This window comes from Trachymyrmex cornetzi, unplaced genomic scaffold, assembly GCF_001594075.2.
Source record: "Trachymyrmex cornetzi isolate Tcor2-1 unplaced genomic scaffold, Tcor1.1 scaffold99, whole genome shotgun sequence".
Taxonomy (NCBI): Eukaryota; Metazoa; Arthropoda; class Insecta; order Hymenoptera; family Formicidae; genus Trachymyrmex; species Trachymyrmex cornetzi.
The window spans coordinates 1,574,981-1,598,648 of record NW_017300343.1 but is presented as its reverse complement, the minus strand read 5'-3'; the positions used below and the strand labels follow the sequence as shown (position 1 = coordinate 1,598,648).

General features: G+C 31.9%; 1 protein-coding gene across 5 annotated transcripts in view; it reads right to left on the bottom strand.

The window, feature by feature from the left end:
- Window positions 1-23,668, bottom strand: part of dpr12 (defective proboscis extension response 12) — a 225,864-nt gene that overhangs the window by 130,654 nt on the left and 71,542 nt on the right. For all 5 annotated transcript variants that reach the window (XM_018521754.1, XM_018521758.1, XM_018521756.1 and 2 more), the window contains one exon: window positions 9,446-9,543. In XM_018521754.1, coding sequence (XP_018377256.1) covers window positions 9,446-9,543 — 98 coding nt within the window. The remainder of the gene's footprint in view (window positions 1-9,445; window positions 9,544-23,668) is intronic.

The window sequence follows — 23,668 nt, the reverse complement described above, 5'->3', positions numbered from 1 at the left end:
AAGAGAAAGAAAAAGAGCTGTAAAAATAAATGTTTCGCGTGAAAATATGCATGCATACGGCAAAAAACTAGTCAATAATAATATTTTATCCCTACATGGAAAAAACGATTTTGCTAAAGTGTCTAAACATTTAGCTAGATACAGATCTCAAAATAATTTTGTTAGACCATCAAATTTTTTAGGTAAGACACTTTAACTGATTGCTAAAATGTCAAAATTTTTTGATATTCTAACCATCAGATTGAGTGTTCTATACCTAAAAATTTTTTGATGGTGTTTAACAAAATTATTTTCAGATCTGTATTTAGTTGAATTTTTAAACACAGCAAAATCCTCTTTGTGTAAATAACGATCGTCTGTTAAGCTACGTTTCAATCCACTAACTTTAATCTCTTGTTTCAACAATGAAGCTCCTTCATAATTCGATAACTCGTCTAATTCTGCGATGTTAAAGCTTGACTTACATTTGCATGTAAGCTCGCTTGAAAATGAATTTTAAAGTTCTGGAAATATAAACTCTTGGCCATGTATAGGTATAATAAAAATGGTACAATTTCCATATGTGTAAAAGCATAAAACCAACGGTAAAAACGCAACCGTCTAACGATTTTCAAGTTGCAAGCATTAAAAAGCATCTCATTTAGAAGAAAAATATAGTATTCAGGAGAATTAATATTTAAAGATATCTCAAAATTGAAATCTAAGATCTCTAGAAAACCTGGATAATTTATAGTTTAAAAGATCTCTTTTCTACGCGAGTCAGGACCTAAGATTCTAGAATTTACCATTTAAGAAACTGAGAATTGTAGAACCAGAGACGAAAATAACCTAAAATTTAAGAAGTCTAGAACCAAAGAAATCGAGATTGCAGTTTTCAGGAAAGTAGAGAGAAGATGATGCTCCTCGAGGACACTCTTAGCAGGAGCACCGATGCAATAACTTTCGTTACATTTTTACAGAGATAATTGTACCTCTGAACTATCCGACGGTTGTTCACGTCGGACGGGATCGTTTAAGAGTCGACAATACACTGTTGAAAAGGATGGTGGCTTTTCACGGGCAGACGTCGACTAGACCACGATATAAGTACCTCTTAGGTACCGAAACTTTGTACTTAGTATAATAGCACGTCTGAATAATGAGATAGATAAGTGATGTAATTTGTCATTCGTGGGAATAATCGGCTAGCTTGATGAACGAAAGAACTTGTTGTAAGGAAAGAATTCTGGCGCAATTTACGAAAAGAAAAGACAGACGATTTGTATGTAGCGCAGATTAATATCACTGGCAAAAATTATTTGATAATTTTATTGAGAAAATATCGGTATTTATGAAGCAAAATAAATAAATGAAAAGTACAGTATAGGAGGGAATCCTGTAGCAATTATCGCTTTGTATCGATGTCTGAAGATCAGACACAATACTTTCTTTCTGCAAACTTTGTAATTTAATTTTGACGTTATGTTTAAAGCAATTATTGTTTTGAGAGTAAAAAAATATATTATCAAGGATGAAAAAGTTATTTACAGCTTCAAATGCGAAAGAAAGACAAAAAAAATCACAGAGTAAGAGTATCGAGGATAATCGTAGGCATCCTCGTTATTGCAGCAGCCTTTGTGAAATATTACGGGGAGTTAAACAGATTTTGCATAAGTGGTACTGATCCTGCTATTTTATTCGTCTTATTATGTTTCGCTCGATTGCGTCATCAACAATGCGAAGAGAAACATTATTTATTCTTTAAAATCGATGCCGTAATGATCTGAATATTATTATACGTAATCGTAATATACATATGTTAATATAAAACAGCGAATTCATATTAATATGCAATTAACCGCAATATTTTTTAGATACATTATTCGAAGACTATATGACGCGCATACAACAATAGAAAAATATCGAATATCATGTAACATTATTGAATAATTTTTGAACAATTAAATACATAATATAATAAAAATAATATCTCAATAATTCCAGTCCAGTTAATAATATTCTGTACTTAACAAATAAAGTTTTCGCTTTAAATCTTTGTGTAAACTCTGTCCTTTAAATTTGGTTATAAAACGAGAATTTATCTGTGTAATGAGATGATATTTCGAGATTCACCGTACGCAAGTTTGCTTTTTACGCTGTTAAATATCGGCTGTGAGGTAGGCCCGAATTAACTTCTCGCGTCGTCTTTTATAGAATTTCCGATACCTAAATATGGATGCTGGCGTAACGATTCCAGGGAAGCCACCTAAATGCGCTTGGCGCGATTTCAATTTCAAAGCGGGGAAAGCTCTTTAAAGCGGTATGCCGATTCCACGCGATTAAGCTATCAAGAGACAATTCTTGCCTGTATTATTCCAGGGAAATACTTTACCCTATTGGTTCCATCCTATTAAAAGAAAATTTTCCTTTATTAATTCTATTAAAAATTCCACCCAAATTTTTAATTGCAGGAATGTTACATCAAACGTGCATAAGAATTATTATTATTAAATCAATAATTATATATTCAATTATATTTTTAACGATAATTAAAATATTAATTTCATTTTTTTTCATATTGAAATAACACTCTAATATAATAGATATTTTCTAGTAATAAATTACTATAATAATTTGTAAAATTACTATACGATACGAGAGATTTATTCTCAGTAATATTATCCCTAAACTGTAAAGTAATATTATCAACAATATAATCCCTAAACTGAGGAACAGCTGATAGCTGGCAGTTCTGGTGCTCAAGAGAATCAGCCCAGTTGAAGATCCACAAGAAGGAAAAAGAAGAAGATAATCCCTAAAGTTAAAATAAAACATTAGTAAGAATAAGCAAAATACTTTCGACATAAAATTATAATGATGTTGTTATAATAATATTCTTATTGTTATCGATAATAATAAATGCGTTTTTATAAAAATTACAATCTCTCCCTGAATAATTTAACACTCGTCAGAAAACAAGACTTTTATAGTAGCGATAGAAATACTCCTCTATTGTAGTCACCAATACAAAGAAGCCAAGCTACTCTTATCGCGTGTCTCTTTTAAACTGCCATCACGTAGGCCTGAATAATACTTCCTTTTCGCCTGGTGAACTGCGGTGTGCACGCACGAAAAATTCTTTTTATTGTGGCAGGTAGTTGCATGTCTACAAGCCTATGAGAGCGTACACGTTCCTCGTACTGCTGATTATCGCGCGGCCATTACTTATTCTTTTTCTCTCCTGCCTTTCTTTACTCGTTCTTATACTTGTTTAAAAAAAAAAAACGCGACACCTTCATAAAGTCGTTGAATAGCGTCGAGTAAAACTGCATTGCGAAGGGGCGTACCCGATTAAAAACGGTCGCAATGGAGCGTCTGACTGACGTAACTTTTTCTTCTCTATGATTCCGGAATGCGATTTCACGTAACTTGAACGTCCCGAGTATATCACGGCATAGTATTAAGATGTTAAATATAAATTACTTTCGGTTATCCAGGACGGAAATAAATCACTGTGTAGAGAAAAATGCAAGATTTTTATGGAGCTCAACCATTATTATGTTTCATTAATTCCTTTAGTTCTTTGTTACAAATTTTGAGAATTAATTATCTAATATATCTTTATATATATATATCAGCAAAAAGATAAAATGTGAACAATTTCACACAAGTATATTAAATTTTTTTCAAGTAAATCATTTGCTGAAACAGAAGGCGAGAATAAAAGAGATCTTTACTTGTAAATAATTTAAATCAAAAGTATGAAATAAAAGATTTTTATGTTGATATTAATATAAATGAAAAAAGAAAAGGAAAATTATACTAATCCATCAATAAACAGTAATGATATATCCTTTTCTAATTCCAAGCTGCCACTGTGTTAACATACCATGCGTTTCGTGTTGACGATTACGCGTGCCTACATGCAAGGTATGGAAACAATTTCATGGATTTTGGTGAAGAATGTGGATAGACATGCGTATGCAAATACGACTATAGGATGCACACGTAATTATTATTGTCACGCATTACGGAATGCGTTCCGCATTAGTGTTTTTAGCGATCGTATATAAATCATTGTATTCAATCGGCATGCATAATAGCAATCACAATCAGAGCGTTTAACTTTGAATTTTTTACTTATCATTCGTTCGTCTTAATGCAAAATATGCACACACACAGAGAAAAATATAGTTATTTAATTTATCTTTATCAGATAAAAAGGTAGTATTTCACTTTTTCGTTTGTTCGCTAATTGTCTCAAGGATTGTTAGCGAAATAGAAAAAAAGTTTTCTCTGACTGAAGCTTGAAAAGAGCACTGAATAAAAGCAAAGAAAAAATATTAAAATTTTTTGTTAATTACGAACAAAAAATACAATACAAAATAAAATTTATTTTCCATTTATTTAATAAATGGAAAATGACAAAATGAAATAAAATTTTTATCATACTTTTTGAAGCATTTTTAACATAAAACTTTAATCTTGTATTTTTGAAAGAAGAATATTTATCTTTTCGTCTATATATCTGCGACTTTTTGAATTCTTGTCAGATATAATTTTTTGAGTTTCTTCATCTTTAATTTATTTTATTAAATCTTTCTTTTGTGTGTATACATTAATTGCTTATTAAGATTTAACCTTCTCAAAACACTATATTCTAATTATCAACTTAATTAGAAATTTTTATCTTAAAACTACATAATTTTGAAAACATCTCTAGTAATAAATCCTTCCGCGTTTAAAAAATGCACGATTACTAAAAGCTGTAAATATTTTGTATAATTTTTTATAATATTATTACTGCGAGTAATTTATGAAATGTCATTAACATGTATCTCGATTATGTAAAAAATGAAGATATAATTTTTCTTTTTAATTTTATCTGTTAATGGCTTTCTGATCATTCACTACAAAATTAAAAAATCATAAAAAATATTTACAATGCTTCCTTAAATAATTACAAACATTTTGTTTAATATTTTTAAGAAAGAAATTTAAATTTAGAATTTAGTATTACACAAGTAATTTAATTTTATCTTAGATTAATAAATTTCTTAATTCCATAATTTTTCCCAGTTTTCCCGGTTCTCTCTGACTAACAACTCTGGTCTAGTAGTACAACGATATTATCTGCATTCATGTGTTACTTGAACAACACAATGTTTTCGTGTTGCGTTTAAAAGCACGTTCTGTCCTTCCTCATACATTCATGAACTTGATGCATTTTTGCCTGCACGGACAATAATTTGGCACAAAATACGCAATGATTAATAATTTGTTATCTACGATTATGAGATTAGTTTTCCTTCATTCTTCCTACTTTCTATTTTTCTTCTTTGCAAAAAAAATATTTATAAATGGATAACTACTACGACATTCTAAAACATCTTTAAAAAATACCATACATTTTTATCTTCTCTTTTCTCTTTTCCCCGTCTGTGAGCATACCATGACAACATACATTAATAAAAATTTTTGTACACAAAGCGTCTGAATAAAGAAAGAGATAGAAGAACCAGAAATGGTGTACCTTCTAAATTTATTTCTGTCGTCTTTATGGCTATGTGGCATGGCGCTATCACTATATCTAATATAAATATTCAAAGCCACGTATATTTTCTTTTCTTCATGAAAATGTCCCTTCATCATTTTTACGAATCTTTCGTGTTTCCTCTTGTTTTGTTTTTATCATTCGTCAACCAACCGAAAGACAGCGTTTTTTTTTTACACATTTGAGCATATTTATTCTATATTACTGTTGCACATGTTTTTTTTATCATATTCCGGCGGTGTTTCTTTCCCTCATCACTAGCGGCTGATTAAGCGAGTCTGCATCCACTTTTCTTTTTCTGACATAGCTTCAACGCGGCACATTGATGAAAATCTCACTTCAGTCACCGTAACGAGCGGTAGACTGGAAAATGCATCACGCTATTTTTGCACACGTATCGCATCTTTCACATATTTCCATATTTTCACTGTCGAGCTTTCTCGTACGCTTCTAGATTTCCTCTTTCTCTCACCGCTAATGACTCGCACGACGGTCGTACGTGTGTACAAGCATGCACGCGTGAGTTCGGAATAAACGAGCGATTCTTGTTGCACTTGAAAACTCGCCGAGTAATGCCGAGAATTTTAATTAGAAGCACTTTCGTCACGTTTACGTATAACAGGTGTCTGTTAAACGCTTCGATACGCGTGCATATCTGTGTTTTCTCTCCTTTGTCCCGCATTTTTTGTCTGTAAAAAGTTTCATCGACTAACAAAATTCCAAGTGCCGTTTGAGGATGTATGCATATGGAAAGTACAGTAGTACTACAGTTTATTGAAGTAGCTAAAAAGTTACAGATCTGAAAATAATTTTATTAGACTATTGAAATAATTGTGTGGGATACTCAAGTTGGTTGCTAGAATATCAGAACTTTTTACAGTATTACTCATTTTGCTTGAGTTATCTACACAATTATTTTGATGGTTCAATAAAGTTATTTTCAAATCTGCTTTTAGCTGAATTTTTAGGTACACTGTATAAGAAACTTTTGTTGTAAATTTTTAAGTGTTGGAAATTTTTATCCAACAATAATGAACTATAAATTTGAACAGCTACGTTGTGAAATTGCAAACATTTTGTGGTGAAATATACGTAAAACTTTAATGCGCAAGCGTGGCGCGCCAGTTTTGTAAATTCACAGCAAATTTCTATTGTAAATTTGCAAATATTGTGAAGCACAGCAAAATGTTACATGATTTGTAAATTTACTGCACATTTTTATTGTAAGAGTAAATTCACAAACATTTCTAACAATGTATTTCAGTCAAATTATTCTTTTCATATATGATAATATTGTTATACGTGATTTTATCGTACTATCAAAATAATTGTGGGTAACTCAAGCAAGATGAATAATACTGCAAAAAGTTTTGATATTCCAGTAATCAACTTGAGCATAAGTATTTCGATATTCCAACAAAATTATTTTTAGATTTATTTTTAAAAAATTAACAAAACTACCATTGATTCAATATAATTTTGTGTGTTAGTTTCTCCAAAGTGTGTCCTAGTTTCTGTAAAAATTTAATGTACGTTGAGTTATGGATATTTAACATTTCAAGCAAGCGTTGGCTTGTGATTTATTTTGGCTTCAATTTTTTGTGCATGACATTTTCATTTTCGTATTTTTGCTTCTCCATTTCGCTTGGAAATTCGATGTTTGATGTGCACACGGGCATATGCGCAACCGGGTAAACCAGCAAGACGGTTTCGCACGCTAAAAAGGATTTCTCTCAAGACGAATATATATCCGCCTACCACCGCACGGCAAGTTATTTTTCCTAGAGAAGTAAACGAGAGAGAATAAAATTTTTAGCTGCGGGTTTTCTATTTCGCCTTCTATCTACAAGTGTTTTCCAGGATTATCCGGGACTTGCATGCCGGCACATCTTTACGTGGACTCTCTTATTTTCTACAGGCCTTCTTTTGAGTGTCGGCACATTCATCATGCGTAAAAAATTCTCTAGCACCACATTTATTCAGTGCGTCTTATTGTTAGTGTATTTTCAAAAGTAAACCAAATGTCTTTGTAGAAAAATATTTATTGTACGCCTTTTAGTTTTATATATTTATAGCACGATGTAGTTCTCGGAAATTGCATTTAGATATATAATTTTGCAAGTAAGTTTGCAGTCTGAATATAATCAAAATATAAAAAAATATTTATATTAACGCTTATGCTTAAACTAATAGGAGTTGTTAGAGAATCAAGAAATGCAATAAGTTTTTACCAAATATAACGATTAATAAATTTTTTTACATCTCTGATATGTAAATAATTAATCTCATTTATCACAAGTTTTTACCGAAAAGAATGATTAATCGAATTTTTTACATCTTTTGATATGTGAACAATTAACCTCATTGTTTCTTTTTTGTTCTACTTTCTTTTTTAACAACGTGAATTTTAATTTGCTTTAATTGTAACGTGGATAAAAATGCATTTATGTGCGCTGTAATGTCGGTAAATGAACGTTAAATTAAAATAATTATATGCACGTTAAACGTTTGATATCAAAGATTGAAAAAAATAGATTGATGTTTCGATCTTAAGCAGTAATGCATCGGAACGCGATATAAAATAATATACATTTGCGCTCTACCTCGGCATAATTGGCAAGGAAGTAATTATTAGAAGATTGCTCGCGATATTGCTTCTCTTAGATGCGATTAATACTTTATGAACGTAATACGCCCTAATGCGACTTGTACCGCGAAATGTAAATTCAAGCGTTAACTTTTCGAGCGCCTCATTCAAATTTCACCTGCGATTAACGTTAAGGAGCTTTTACGTTAAGAGCACTGCGCTCGCGCGAGGAAATATCTTCTTACTGACTTTTTTCAATTTTCCTCGATATATAAAAGCATAAAAAGCATTCGAAAATAAATATAAAAATTTCTTATAAATTACTGTAATTACGCTATATTCGGTAAGGCAGTATTATTGATGTCTCCATCATGGACGTTGAAAAGGCATTCTCGTGGACTTCCGCGTCAATTGAAAGTGAAAGCTTTATTCACTTCACCCGATATATAAGCGGCATTCTATAATTCCACAAAATTTAAAAGGTTCCCTTTATGAACCGCAGTCGAGCTATTATAATGCCCCATCGTTCAATACACAGCAAGGGCCATCCCCTAGCACTTTTCAACAATACAACGCCCCTAGGAATTTATCAAGCTCTATGTCTTCACGTTTCATCATGCCGTTCACGTGATGAAATATATATCATATCTCATTTAATTTACGAGTACGTGTTCATTATTGCTGGTATTTTTCATCTTCCCTGCATAACAAAGATATTATAATGACGTCTACGACAGCAACGATAAAACGACCTTGCAATTCTATTTTACTTAATATAATTATATATTTTATGTTCAAACCTCATTTCAACGCAACTTAATGATATGGAAAATATTTTATGCGACTGTTATCTTCGTACAATTTTGAATGATTAAATGAAAAATATATTGGACGCGTTATGGTAAATCAATGTAATTTGCTTTCTAGCTCTTGTAAACAATATAGGCGTAATAAATAAATAAGCAAATGTTCGTGTTTTTACCACAAAAAATGAAATAAAAAACGATCTTGCTGAAATATTTATGAAAGCCAGATTTAAAAATAATTTTGTTGGACTATCAAAATAATTATGTAGAATTAAACGTTGGTAACAATGCTGCAAAAAAATTTTAACGTTCTTGCAATCAGTTTAAGCGTCCTACAATTATTTTTATGTTACAAATAAAATTATTTTTCAAGTCTAGCTAAATGTTTAGGTATTTTAGCAAAACCATTCTTTCTGCGCATAAATTTCAATTATTTTATATATGTTCAAAATAAGAGGATCATCTGCGGAATATTAATCCTTATTTCAAGAAGAAAAAAGATTCTTATTCTTTGCTCACCTTTATCGAGCGACCTGGCCAAAAGGATTGTCGGCAGAATCAAGAAGACCATGTACCACGAGAGCCGGTCCCGCATCCTCGCGAGGTTCCAAGTCCTCCTGTAAGAGAAACATCCGATTAATATTGCAGTCTTCAACTAACGACTCTATATACCTATCTTTACCACACAAATACGCGTACAATGTATTTGGAATGAGAAACTTTGTTCGCACGGAGAAAACTTCATTTATCATGCACCTAAAAGTCGGCTACCAACGTGAATAACACAGAGAAACTCAACAGAGAAAATAAGATTTTCATGTTTCTACTGATGTGCATATGGAAACGTGTACTCGTAGGCCAACTTGAGAATAAATTTTGCTCGGCGTAGCATTGACATCGTTGAATTTAGCGAATTTTTGTCATAAAGCCTATTTTGTATTTTTTACAATGAAAAAGCTTTCTGCTGAAGCCATTACTTCCATTTATAATAATCAGTAATATATAATGATATAATTCGTAACATGAGTCAATTTCTTTCTATCTTTCTTTTTATTTCCCTCTTCTCCTCACTCGAAAAAGAAGTGTTTAGTTTTAAGATATTAAAATACTTTATTCTTAAGACTCTAGGACAAAATATTTTAATATCTTAAAGTCAAACACTTATTTTTCAGTATTTACTTCAACTTTTAAAATTATGTCTGATAATTTCAATATATTCATTTGATATTATAAAATCGATAAATATATACAAATTGAAATTTGAGAAAAAAACAATATTTGATATTGAGCGACTTACGATTTAAAGTTTGCAAGAAATAATGCAAATTATTGATTAATCTAACAATAAACAACAGATGCGAATAAAGTGCTAAATTTAAAATACCGATGCTATATTTCGTCCAAAATATGCGGACAGATTGCTACAACGCGTACCTACGATACATGGATATATTTGCCACTAACTCATTGAAAGTTGCGTTGCACAAAAAATACACGGGCTTCGCATGGTGTGTTTGCTCTGGCACGTGCAACGCAGCGGCTTGCAATTCGGTGCAACGCATCAGATCTCTTGGACGTACGCGATATCGCACGTTTTTCAAAGTGCAAAACAATTTCGGAGCCACGCGGGGTGCCATCGGCGCTCGCTAGCGCGAAACTCGACGTCGCGTTGTGCTGCGCTGCACGAACGATAAATTTACGCCACTGAACGCAGCGAAAATGAGGAACATACCACGCGCCGTGAGAAAAGTACGGAACGGAAAATTGCTGACGCTGCGCCGCTAATTCCGCGTAGTTCGCAACGGCAAAGTATGTCGTTGACACCTCGATTTTCGCGGCAAACTCCTGACAGCGACGTGTCCACGGAGTAATTCAAAATTATTCTGATCGATAGACATCGCGCCAGTTTTCTTCAACGTGGACATTAGAACTTCAAACAAGATTACAGTCGTTTCAATGTTCAAACTTTCGAACAGTGCTGATGTTCCTCAATTATGTTCGAAAATTAAAGAGCTGTAATAAATTAATGTTCGAAAACACAAACAGATAAAAAAAAATAAATAAAAAACTTTGTTCTTCACTTTATTTTTATACAAAATTTGTTTTAATACCATTTTCAAGGATATTTAATATGGAATTCTATTATTTTTCTTTGCAAAAATATATTTGAGAAAAACAAAGGTTTTTTTTTGTAAAAAAGACTCAAATTTTATATATTAAAGAAAAATTAATAAAACTCTACTTTTAAATTTATGAATAGGAAAGAAATAAAGACACTCTTAAATTAAAGTAAAAAATACTAAACGCTTTGTATCTAATAATATGGGATAATTTACAATTGAAATCATTATTTAACAACAAATTGATAATGAATGAACATTATGTATACCGTGATTTTTCTCTCCAATTTGCGATATGAATGCGTACACCCAAGGACTATACTATTAGATTATACTAAACTTTTCGATGCAAACTTTTCATTTTCAAATGTTCGAAATAGAGAAGAAGGTAAGTTTAATGGACGACAAAATGTTAACGAGTTCAGCTTGCGTAAGACATCGTTCCTTCGAGAAAATTAACACTTTACATTATATTTCATAACAAACGAACGAGTTAAGCTCGTTCATTCGTTAGCTCGCATAACACTCTTATCCGTTCGAGAATTGCGTAACGCGCAACTATTACTCGAGTTGCACGTGCTAATTAAATACACGAGAGATTTGTGGAGTCCAAGAAAACGTATTTCTTTCATACGACCGTTAATCCGATTGATTCCTCAGTTAATTGGACTGTTGAAGTCTCGTCTGTACCAAGTACCAACACGGAAAGAGAAACATACATGAGATTATCCAAACGAAACTTCATGGTTGCGAAGTCATGGTGAGATAAGAAGTGGACGCAAAAGAATTATGTTTATTGATACATATTGCTCATGCAGTTTCCTAGGTGTAATCTGAACGAGTTATAATTAATGCTCAAACACATGACATGGTTAGTACTGTTGATAGCGTAACGAATAATATATAGCAGAGTACGAATAAAATATTTATATGTTCCATGGTTTGTACGCGAAAGTACAAATTAAATTTCATACAAAAATAGAAATATAAAAAAAAATTACACAACCTTTAAACGACATTTGTATATATCTTTTTCGTACTATTTTTAATTCTAACTAAAATATATATGTTCATATTTAATATTTACCCGTGCAATTTCATGGTTTTTGTTTAAAAATATAAATATCAGATGTTATTTAAATCAGTTTTACGAAAAACTTTAAATAGACTCGCCAAAATTTCGATTTTGAAGTAGGTAATCAGCAACTCCGATAGCACAATTATTATTTGTATTAAATCCAATGGATTAAATAAACTTCAAATTGCTGACTGCGTTAATGGAAAACATTGTTTATTTTTTTCGTCCATCTATCTAGAACAGGAGCGTTATATTGTATAAGATAGAACTGATAACAGAACTCAATTCTTGCAAATATGCATTTATCTGACTATGCTATTTAATAATTACTGCATTTTACGAATGTTATATGTTTGACGATGTAACAATTATTTTATTCATGTTAAGAATTCACAATATTTAAATTATTTTGGCATAAATTCTAGAGAGCAAAATAAAGAAATTAATATTAAATTAGATAAGAAATGCGATGGAACAAGTTTACGTCGTAATAAAGTAAATTCATGACATTAACATAAATATTAATAATCTTGAAACCCATATTTATTAAATATTTATTAATTAACGTCAAAAATGTGTCGGTTAGCTAGGCAGATTGTACATTTAATTGAATATTATACTATACGCTTAATTTTTAATATATTTAATTTAACATTGGACATTATTACATAAATATTAAATCTTAACCATAAATATTAAAAATTCATGAAATGCATGAACATGTACCTTTTTGTCAAACAGATTGTGCGTTTAATAAAACCATGAAATTCTTTACTAACTAATAGAGTATGTTGATTTAATTATAGGAAAAGATAGAAATATGTGATCATATATAAAATTTTATTCTATTTTATAACATTCGCAATTTAAAAAAATTTTTAGACTTTATAATTTGCTGTTGCTAAAAAAGCTAATGTACATTAAAATCCCGTTTTACTCAATACGAGTTTTTAATAAAAGCCGTAATTGCAATGAAACCAGATAATCGCATTGCGTGCATTATAAATGCCGGACAAGTTTCATTTAGCGAACGGAAATTTGCTTTCTGTTCTCTGGAATAAAAGTTTAAAATATTCTGCTATTTCTCTTTTTTCCGATAGATTTCGCTCGGCACGATAAACGAATAAATTGTTATTCCACACAATTAAATTCTCCGGAGAACACGAAAGCTGAATGTTGCTGTTCCGGTGAGCTATGCGCGCCGAAAGTTTCGACGTTTCGAATTCCGGCTGGCTTTAACGTCTCCAGTCCTAGATTTTCGCAACCGAAATCCTATTTAATGTCGGCACGGATCGTTGACACGCTTATTTTTGAAATTATCTTTGCGCCCACTCGGGAAATTCGTCCGACGTGAAGGACGATTTTACTTGCGCTTAGAGCTAGCTCACTTTCAATTTAAACTCGAGCTTCAGAAAAAGTTTTACGAGAGCTAACCTGGTAGCGTCAGTAGGTATTCACTGGAGGTCGCACACCGTGGAAAAGTTCGTGGGCTTTTATACGGCAAGAGTGCCTCGCAACTGAACAAGCCAGAAATTATTGTGCACGCTTCTAAACGCTCCCCCGAGTGAAATCTTGTTTAATGGAATAATAGATCACGGTTTGGAGTATTAACGGTACGTCAATATTAGCGAACGTAACTAACGCCCATTTGTTGACGCGTGGATTCGAGCTTCAATGATAATTCGCGCGATAATTTGCGTCTGATTCTTGTGGTGAGTGGACATGACCGCCACGTTTAATCTTACTGATGTTTGTCGAGCAATCGTGAGCCAATTGACAAATGCATATCGTCACGAGATACCTCTGATATACATCTTAATCTAAAGAGACAATACACGAATTATTACTGTGAATCTGAAAGATTATGCTTACATCGGTGTAAGCTGAGATTTACAAATAGATCCAGATTGTACGCACAAATTTCTATACGAAAATATTCGAAAAAGTAAAAGTAGTCAAAACAACAATAGTATCTTCCTATAATCTTAAACGGATGAGAATACAATAGATTATAATGCGGTTTATACCATGTATTTCTTCCGTTTTCTAAGTATCTGGATAAATGTTAAAATATTTCTGATAATCATTGGTGTGTACTGCGAGGCGCTATGGCATAGATTGCAGATAGTCGGCAGAAATGTACCTACTATAACTTTTAATTAATTAAGAGATAAGTCAAAAGTGAACTCCGGGCAAGCGTGAAACGCGAGGGAGGTATTCGTAACAGCGCAGAATTTATTGTATGAGTTAGAGAATTCTGGTCGTGCTACTTATTTATCGAGCTAGTGCTTTATATACTTTTGTTAGTTGTGGAAGCCCCGTTCCATTACGGAAGTTTTTCGGATCGCAACTTCTTCTCCCAGGACGCGACGGTAGTCATTGATGCGTTTTCGCTTGCAAAAGTAAGTTCTTTGCGAATTATCGTTCTGTAAATATCCGAAGGCGGCGACCTGTTACAGGCATTACGTGTGTCGCAAAGTGTTTTCGAGCCGCCGCGTACCGTAAAGCACTCGCTATCGACACACTAATGATATTCCCTTTTTAACCGGAAAATGTTTATTCCGAAAGCCTCCTGGGTTGGCTATCGCGCTAATGGAGGCAGCAAATTCTCGTTAGGCAAGATCTCTTTGATCCGTTTCCATCTTACATCAAAGATCGGACAAGTGGCACAGAGTTGATTTCCATGAGTGCTGCAGCATTAGACAGATTTCTAAAATCACATTCATGGTTTCAGTCGCTGCCATGTATACGTATTCGTGTCAATGACCGGCTTAACGTTGTTTCGAGACTCGCAAACGTTGCTCTTTAATTTTATTTCGACGTATAAAAGGAAACTTGGCACGCGCCGTTTGTTCCATTTTCAACAGTTCTACAAATCAGACAGATTCGGCCATCCGCTTTTACCCTCGCAGCAAACTTTTCCGCTTGGGAGTTTGCATCAATTATACGCTTTTGTTCCACTAAAGTACTTTAAAGCCTTTCACTTGCTACACAGTTCGAGTATTTTATTTAAATATTTATTCTTGTCTCTTTTTAGACTCCCTGTCTTTTTCCAGTTATATTTAAACTATACTTATATGATTAAAGTAGAATAAAGATTTTCATTGTGATAAAAAAAAAACAGTTCCTTTAGTAACTAAGTTTAGTTACTCGAGTAACTTTGAGATTGATAAGTTATCGTTGTAATTTTTAATAAATATGACTGTATTAGATATTTTTAGTTGAGACCAATATATAATAAAAACACTTTTAGTGCTTTTAATGAAAATAAATTAAAATAAATATAAGAGTCGATAAAAGTTGCCGATTAAGAATATTTAACATTATTAGATTGTTAAGTTAAGAAGAAATTAAAGTTTAAAAAAGTGCACTAACAATAAGTGATAAATCATACAAATGACAGACATTGATAATATAAATCTATATTTTAAAGAGATGAAAATTTTCATTTTCGTAAGGAAACTTTGGTGTTCAATAACTCGTGTCCCGTATTTGAGGACTTTTTAATCAAGGAACTTTTCAAAGGGCTTTTAATCAGTTCTTGAGGCCGCCTGCTTTGGTGAGTAAGCTTTTCTGGCAAAAAACAAGAAAACGATTTACAACTTTCTTGCCTTTTTGCTTTTAAATCCAAAGAACATTGATCGTTAATACTTATGCTTTTATTTTTTCCAATCCGAAATACTTTAATTTCTTTAAATTGTTTTAAACGTTTTGGAAAAATTACTGTAAAGCAATTAATATTCTAATTTAAGAACTTTATGTATTATTATATGCAGGAAATAAAATATAGAGATATACATGAAAATAATATATTTTTTATCATTATTTATTCTTATAATTTTATAATTACTTGTAATAGTCAGACATATTTCTTCACTTTAATTACCGAACTTTTAATCTTAATTGAGAATAATCGGAAATCAAGAATTTCATAGTAAAATACATCAATTAGATATAATAAATGTTAAACTTTCACACAATTTTACAAAAAAAATCTTAATGAATTACGCTCTTAAATTAGAAATTTTCGTTTGAATAGTTCTAATTATACCGTATTGCAGAGATTACACGAGTGTTAAAGATTTTTTTGTGCAGATGAGTTAAAAGGATTATCAAAATAAAAGGTCTGTTTGTTAGCATTTTATCCTGCGGATAACGAAGGCGTGTTTCTCGTTAAGATAAAAACGAACTCCAGCCGAGATTGTCGAAACGGTGTCGTTATTTCGTTCTCCCTCGCAGTGGAAATAAAAAAAATTCCAAGATAATCTCGCGTGCGCCCGAATTTTACGGTACGTATCTGCATATATCGAGTTAAACATCTATCATCGCATCAATTTATGAAAACGCGTGTTTTAGTAAAGCGTAGACCACAGAGGAGACCCGTAGAAAGTCCATCGCTACTCATGTCAGCCTCAAACAAAGTTCAACAAAAAGCTAGAGGTAGAGAAGCTAAACAAGTAGCTCGCTACTTGATTCATCCTTCTACTGGCTTCGCGCATCCGCGGCAGAACGACGAGTTTATGCGAAACCAGCAGGGAAGCAAGTCAAATAACAAGTTATGTGTTTGCAACAAAACGTAACAAGAAAAGTATGCAAGTAACTTACGACTTGACTTGTTTCTATACTGCCTTGCGTATTTGTACAGTAACGGCCGAGACGTAATGAAATATCGAATGAGATATTAGGAGTAAGAAAATGAAATGCAACGTGTTATCATAAGATAAGAAGCACAAGAAATAATTAATTCAGGAGTAGTCAAAGATTCTTTTTATGTAAACGATGACTTTGGATGTTTTTACATCCTAATTAAAATCATAATTGACAACATATTATTGATTGCTTTCTGATTTATAAGTATTATTGGAAAACATTATGGATATGGATTTAATTACAACTTTCTAAAAAAAGTAGAAACCAAACAAATATTATAAACATTAAACACTTTAAGAATAAGCATGTTAAATAGTTCATTATGACGGTATTTTCAAAAAATAAAGAATTTAATTAATATAATGTTTTTTTACTGGGAGTTTTCAATGGAATTGCATTTCTTTTAATTCTCAAAAACCAGTTTTAAAAAAGAAAAGAAATATATTAAACAATATCTATATATGAACCAATATTTTATAATTCACATTTTTTCGTCGCTGAGGTGTGAGAACCCTAGGTGACTATTCCTGAGAAATTTAACTGCAAAGTGAATACGATTAAAAGCAATTGAAAATTATAATATATTTTTTGCGGACTTAATCACAATAAGAAAAAGAGATACGAGTAGATAATGAAATTTTATCATACAACTTATGTATATTTTTCGCTTAATTTTATCTATATATAATGTCTCTATAACTTTAGTTTAAACTTAGCCTTTAATATATTTAATGTTAAAAATTATGAAGTAGCGAAAGGCGACGCCACTTACATCATATACAAGATAATTGATACTTCATTAAATTTTTACTAACAAAGGAAAAATTGGTTTCCAATTTCTCAAAGAACCTAATGTCGATAAAGCTTGCTACATGTCGCGAAATGCTTTATTATGTAGAGATCTTTATATATAGAACTTTTTATCTTTACATAGCTCTGAACATAGAATGCTTTAAAATGATACTTTAATAACAATCTATAGAAATTACGATACAAAATTAAAATTTTATCATTTTAAATACATATAATATACATATTGATAAAACAAAACGATTCTATGTATAGTCTAGTTCAATCTGACAATTGTTGAGTAATGGACGAATTGCAGTTTTATTATTCCACAGTTTTCTATTTCGTGAAATCTTGAGATTCAGATTTGTTTTTGGTTGTGGCAAATTTATATACCTTCACGACAGACCGCTATATTTCTGTTTTGCAAAACTTTCGCGCCAGCAGAGAACATTCATCAAATTCGTCGGTATGACAATAAGACATTTTTTTTTAGAAAAGAATAGTTTATTTCTAACTTCTGCTTCTCTTGCTCTCGATATGTCTATAAATACATATATAGTTACAAACTTGACAGTAAGAGTTTCATATCACGAAGACAAGTGTTCCTTCCTCATCTAAAAAGAGAAACCATATTCACTTTATTTAAAATTTATGTCCATCGCATTTATATCTATATGTCGTATATTCTTACGTTGTTAGATTTACTAAAATAGGAAATTATTAAAGTTTTTATTTTTTTTACACATATTTGACACAATTTTCAAGTCACTAATTTTAATCAAGTTTCATAAAATAAATCGCGCAGAATAAATAATTATTTATAACATATTACTGATATGTTCCTTTAAGAATTGTGTGTTTTTATAATTCTTATTATATTTTATCTTACATTTTATTACGTCGCGGTCTTAAGAGAGTAAAGGCGAAACATTGCGCGACATTCGAGAGATGAGATAGGAAGAACAGAAGTAATCTTATCCCCAACTTTAATTCCACTCAGAATTGTAGCTAATTATACTAATTTTAGAAAGGGCACGTTGCATAGAGAAACGGTTGGGATACGACTGATGCAAGAGCGAGAAAGTTGTTGGAACGATAGAAGGGAAAGAGTGAGAAGGAGGAAGCAAAAGCCAGAGTTGCTGGAAGCAGATCGAAACATCTCTTTGACTAGCTTGCGGCTCGAAGTTAAGCTTGGAAAAGTCTCTTAATCGTGCTCATCGGGGGATTGAATAACGACGCAGAAAGTTTCTCGAACGCGAGCGAGCCAGAGGTTGCGTCTTCAGCTGCGGTGACGACACGTGAAACTAATTATTCCCAGTAAATAGACAGACAAGTCGTTAATCAAAGAACGTGATAAATTATTCCGAAGAGAAAAATAACAAATATGTGAAATTTTATTTTTTGTATTGCTGTAAATAATAAAATAATCTTTGAAACATTAAGGCAGTAATAAATTAAATTAGTAATTTAGTAAGTGTAGTGATAATCGGGAAATTGATAAGATATAGCTGTTATTTTGTAATAAAAAGACAGAATAAAGTAAATTAAATATTACTCTTCAGAGAAGAAATTCATTGTTTTTAGCATATAATGTTAATAAAATGCACGAGATGCATATATGAGTACATTTTCTATAATTTTAGATACGCTTTCGCGCGATGTGCTTAAATTTACATTTTACAAAGTTATTATTAATACGAATTTGATAGCAATATCAATTTTAGAAGAAATATAGAAATTATAGATTATATACAAAGGATCCTGTTCATAAAAAGAATTATTGACAATTTACATACATTATAAAATAAATTTATAATATATTTCTGATCTATGAATATTTTGTTATCTTCTTGGATTTTCCAGGATTTTTTCGTATTTTTAGATCAACATCTATTAGTCATTTAGCTAATCTGTTTATATTTGTTCGCAAATCAATAACGCGATTGTAATTAATTGCTTTGCATATCTTTATGTATATATCATTTCATAGTTAATACAATATTATATCATTATATATAATAATGATTTTAACATCATTAACTAATCAGACAAGCCTACATAAAACAATTCGTTTTAATAAAACAAAATATTTGAGAGAGATTTTTCTTCAACAAGTCATATCTTTCTCGTAATCAGAAGAACATTTTGTCCATGAGATACACAAAAGCGCGCGAAACAATTAATTAAAATCGTATTATTGCCGTGCGAACAAGCATAAAGACACTGACAGAGTACGACTAATAGATGTCAATCTAAAAATACGAAAGAACCTTGGGAAATCCGAGAAGGTAACGAAATATTTTTTGTCGTCCCTTCCATCCCCAAGGATCGTTATTCCTCAATTTCCGCGGAATACTCTCTTCCTTTGCCTTCACTTTCTGTTCTTTTTCTATCTTTTGTATTCGATTCAAGGCGACCTCAATCTCGCGGGCGGATCAGTTTTATAGTCATCACAGGGCCGAGCTCTAAGAAATTATTCTCTATTACGATAATGAGTAGCGCGGGAGAAACATAAGAAGGGAAAACGGGGGAGATAGACAGAAAGAGGCACTGAAAGAAAGTTGAAACTAAAGAGAGCGTCTCTGATTCAGATCGCAGTCAAACGGATAATCGCGAAATTAAAGACCAATAGCGCGTGGCGCTTTAACATCTCGCTGAAGCGATTACAAATGGTCGACGATTCCTTCGAGATAACGTCAAATTTCCTTTTTAGGATTCAACGCCGCAGTACAACGCAATTAAAAAGAACCGTTTGAAGGAGAAATTAATGTCGTCGTTGAGAAAAGGTGACATAATAAAATTAAAACGAAAAAATGCTCGGAGATTGCGATATACTTAACATATTTCCGTCCGCGCCAACTATCTGAGAATTCAGCACTTTTGTTAAATTTACGCCACAGAATTTAATTTCTTTTTGAGAAATATGGACGGTATGCCGATATGGAGCACATTAAAAGTTAGGTAAAACCCTTCGTATTCATTTCTACGAATTTTTTTTAACTCCCATTCATCCTTGTCATAATTCCTAATTATTGTAGTAGAGAAGTTTCAAACACGTAAATGTCAGAGAAATATCGTTTCATGGCCTTGGAAAAGTCGAAAATTTATCAGGATATTCATATCTAAGCTACTAATTTTATGAAATATTATCGTGATTTAATCACATATGAATGTAGTTATAACAGTAATAATGGTAATTTCAGTATTTTCATTGTGCTTGTGCGATATTGATAATATCGCACAAAAATATACTAGTTAATAATATTATTAGAAGATAATGGACTCGGTGAGCTGCGAATTGGGAATTGAAGTGACAAAATGGCAGAGTAAGAACGAGGAAAATCCTCTCAGAGAGAAAATCTTCCCACGTTCCTTATTCTATACCTTCCTTCCTTCCTTCCTGGGGTTGATTGCGCCCTTCTGCCGTTCCGATGAACGCCAACGCGACGCCCACCATTTATTTAATTAATTCCATGCGATATCCTCCCCTTCGCCCTTCGATAGAATGAAAAAAGTGACACCTACATCATCGCAAATACGAAGACGGAATTCGTAAGGGAAGTGAGCTTTGGTGCCCTGATTACCCTTACCAGTTAACCCTCAAATAGAAAGGAATAATTCATTGAGAATGCACAAGCTGGCCAAGTATTATTTGAACAATCGACTTCTGCGCTTGGAAATGCTTTAATTAAATTCGTTATTTAATCAAAACATTTCGTAAATCAGCTGAATTTAATTAACAGGCATGAAAATATATATATATATATATACAATATATGCATATATTTGAAATAATAAAATTTTAATTTTATATCGAATAATTTTTATACGGTTAATATTTAATAATAATTTAAATGATATGTATATCATTTTAAAGTATTTTATGTTCAGCTATAATTTAATAAAGTATTATCTGTATACGATGATGCAGGTGTTGCCTTTCTTTCACTACTTCATAATTTTTAATATTAAATATATTAAGGACTACGTTTTGTCTCGAATTAGAGACTCTATATAAATAAAATTAAGAATATACGTAAATTTTATGATAAAATTCATTAGCTATTCGTATCTCTTTCTTTTATTAAGATTAAGTCCGGAAAAAAATGTATTATAATTTTTAATTGTAATTAAAAAATGCTGTTTACATATCTTAACGTATAAGAAAAGATTGATTTTAAATTGCAAATACAATTTGGTAAAATTTACAATATATATAAACAGGAATTTTAATAGAATCTTACGATTTGTTACGTTATCTTTTATTAAGCTTACTGTATCAATAATTAACCAATTAATTTAATTTAAATAATATAATAAACTAAATATGTAAAAAAAAAAATTAACAGAAAACAACTAAAATGACATACACGATATGTTGACGTCTGAAGAGAAGATTTGTTCTATTTTTGCTCAAAAGAAATTATCGGTTTGTCGAGAAAAGTACGGACTATTTACATTTTTTCTTAGAACAGTGCATCACTTAACGTAATCCTTAAAAAATTACGTAATCTTCAAGTAATAACATGACACCCCGTATTCTACATCATGCTTCTTCGAGATATGTCGAAATAGTAGATTTTGCGACAACTTCTAAGGATAAAGGGATATATAACAGACAAAGCTTTAGTACGTTTTCGGAGATGTACACTTGTGCCTACATCTGAGCGATAGGGGCGACATTGTCCCGGTAGAATTAACGCCACGATCAAAGGGTTAAACTAATCTTAAATCCGTTGTATGGGAGCATTATGGCATTTTGCCGGTTCTCGATGGCTCAAGCTGACAGTCCCCGATAAATGCTACGCGTGCTCGTCAGGTAGCAAGTGATTTCCCGATAAAAGGTTTTTTACAGAGACACGACTGCTCGTTACACGCCATGTGTTCAATATAATTCGCATCCGGAAACGTAGCGCACAGCTATAATGTAGACTGTACCACGGAAGGATGTGACGTTTTAACCGAACTGCACTCCAGTCCCGGTAATGCGTGTTTCAGCAACTGTGTAACTCGTATGCAGATAAATAATACGGACGTAGCTGATCAAATTTGGCAATTTCATTAAAACAGTTTCATTCCTGCACGCGCTCGTACGCGCGTTGATACATTCGTAAAACAATATAGCGAAATCCAGGGCATGCGAGATCAATGAAGAGGCGACCAATTATCATGACGCGGATTTGCGCGAGTTTCGTGACGTGTAAGTTTCGGCTTCAACGCTTGTTTGTCTGAAAATTTAGTATCGTTAACCAACAAATACATAATTGTAAAGTGAAATTTCCAACAAAATTTATTAACCAACCTAAAATTCTTCTGGAATATACTATATATTTAATATTTATATAATATTTATATTATATTAAATTCTATTACGAATCAATAACTCGAAATTTATTAAAATATTGATTTTTATACCTCGGTATATCAACACGTACGTGTAATTCGTACTATAACTTTAAGAATTTAATTAATTAATTGTTTTATTTCCTCTATTATATATATATATATTGAAAATTACTATCACCGATATTTGCGCGTGCATGTGTGAACGTATGAATGGTATTGCAGGTGTTTAACGTTGGCCCTGATTTACAATGTTTATCTTAGAAAATTGGGGCCGACAGTTTGGAATTTCTTGTGACACAAGCTCCACGTAATTTCGCAACACGAAAGCAACATGAATAGCTGATAAGATACTTGCATTCATTTTCTATCAAATTTCCATAAATGACCCAAATACCGTATCTTTTGGTATGTTACACGTATATACATAGGCATAATCGCCATACCAGCGCTCCAAAGAGACGAGTGCCATGCATATGGTATGCTCGCTATGTAATAATGCAGTCGATAATACGCATAAAAACGTGATTTCAAGCTCGAATAATTCGATATTTCATCGTAATATCAATGAAAATTTCTGTTAATATCGCTAATCTTTGTAAAGCTTAGCTTAATGCATTTGTGATAGAAGGAAATATTTTTCATTTAATCCCTCAAAACTGTACTTTTATTTAGTTTTATAAAAAAATTCTGGATTTGAGGATGTTATTCATGATATAGAAATAATTTATACATTAAAAAAGGAGAGAACCTTATTTG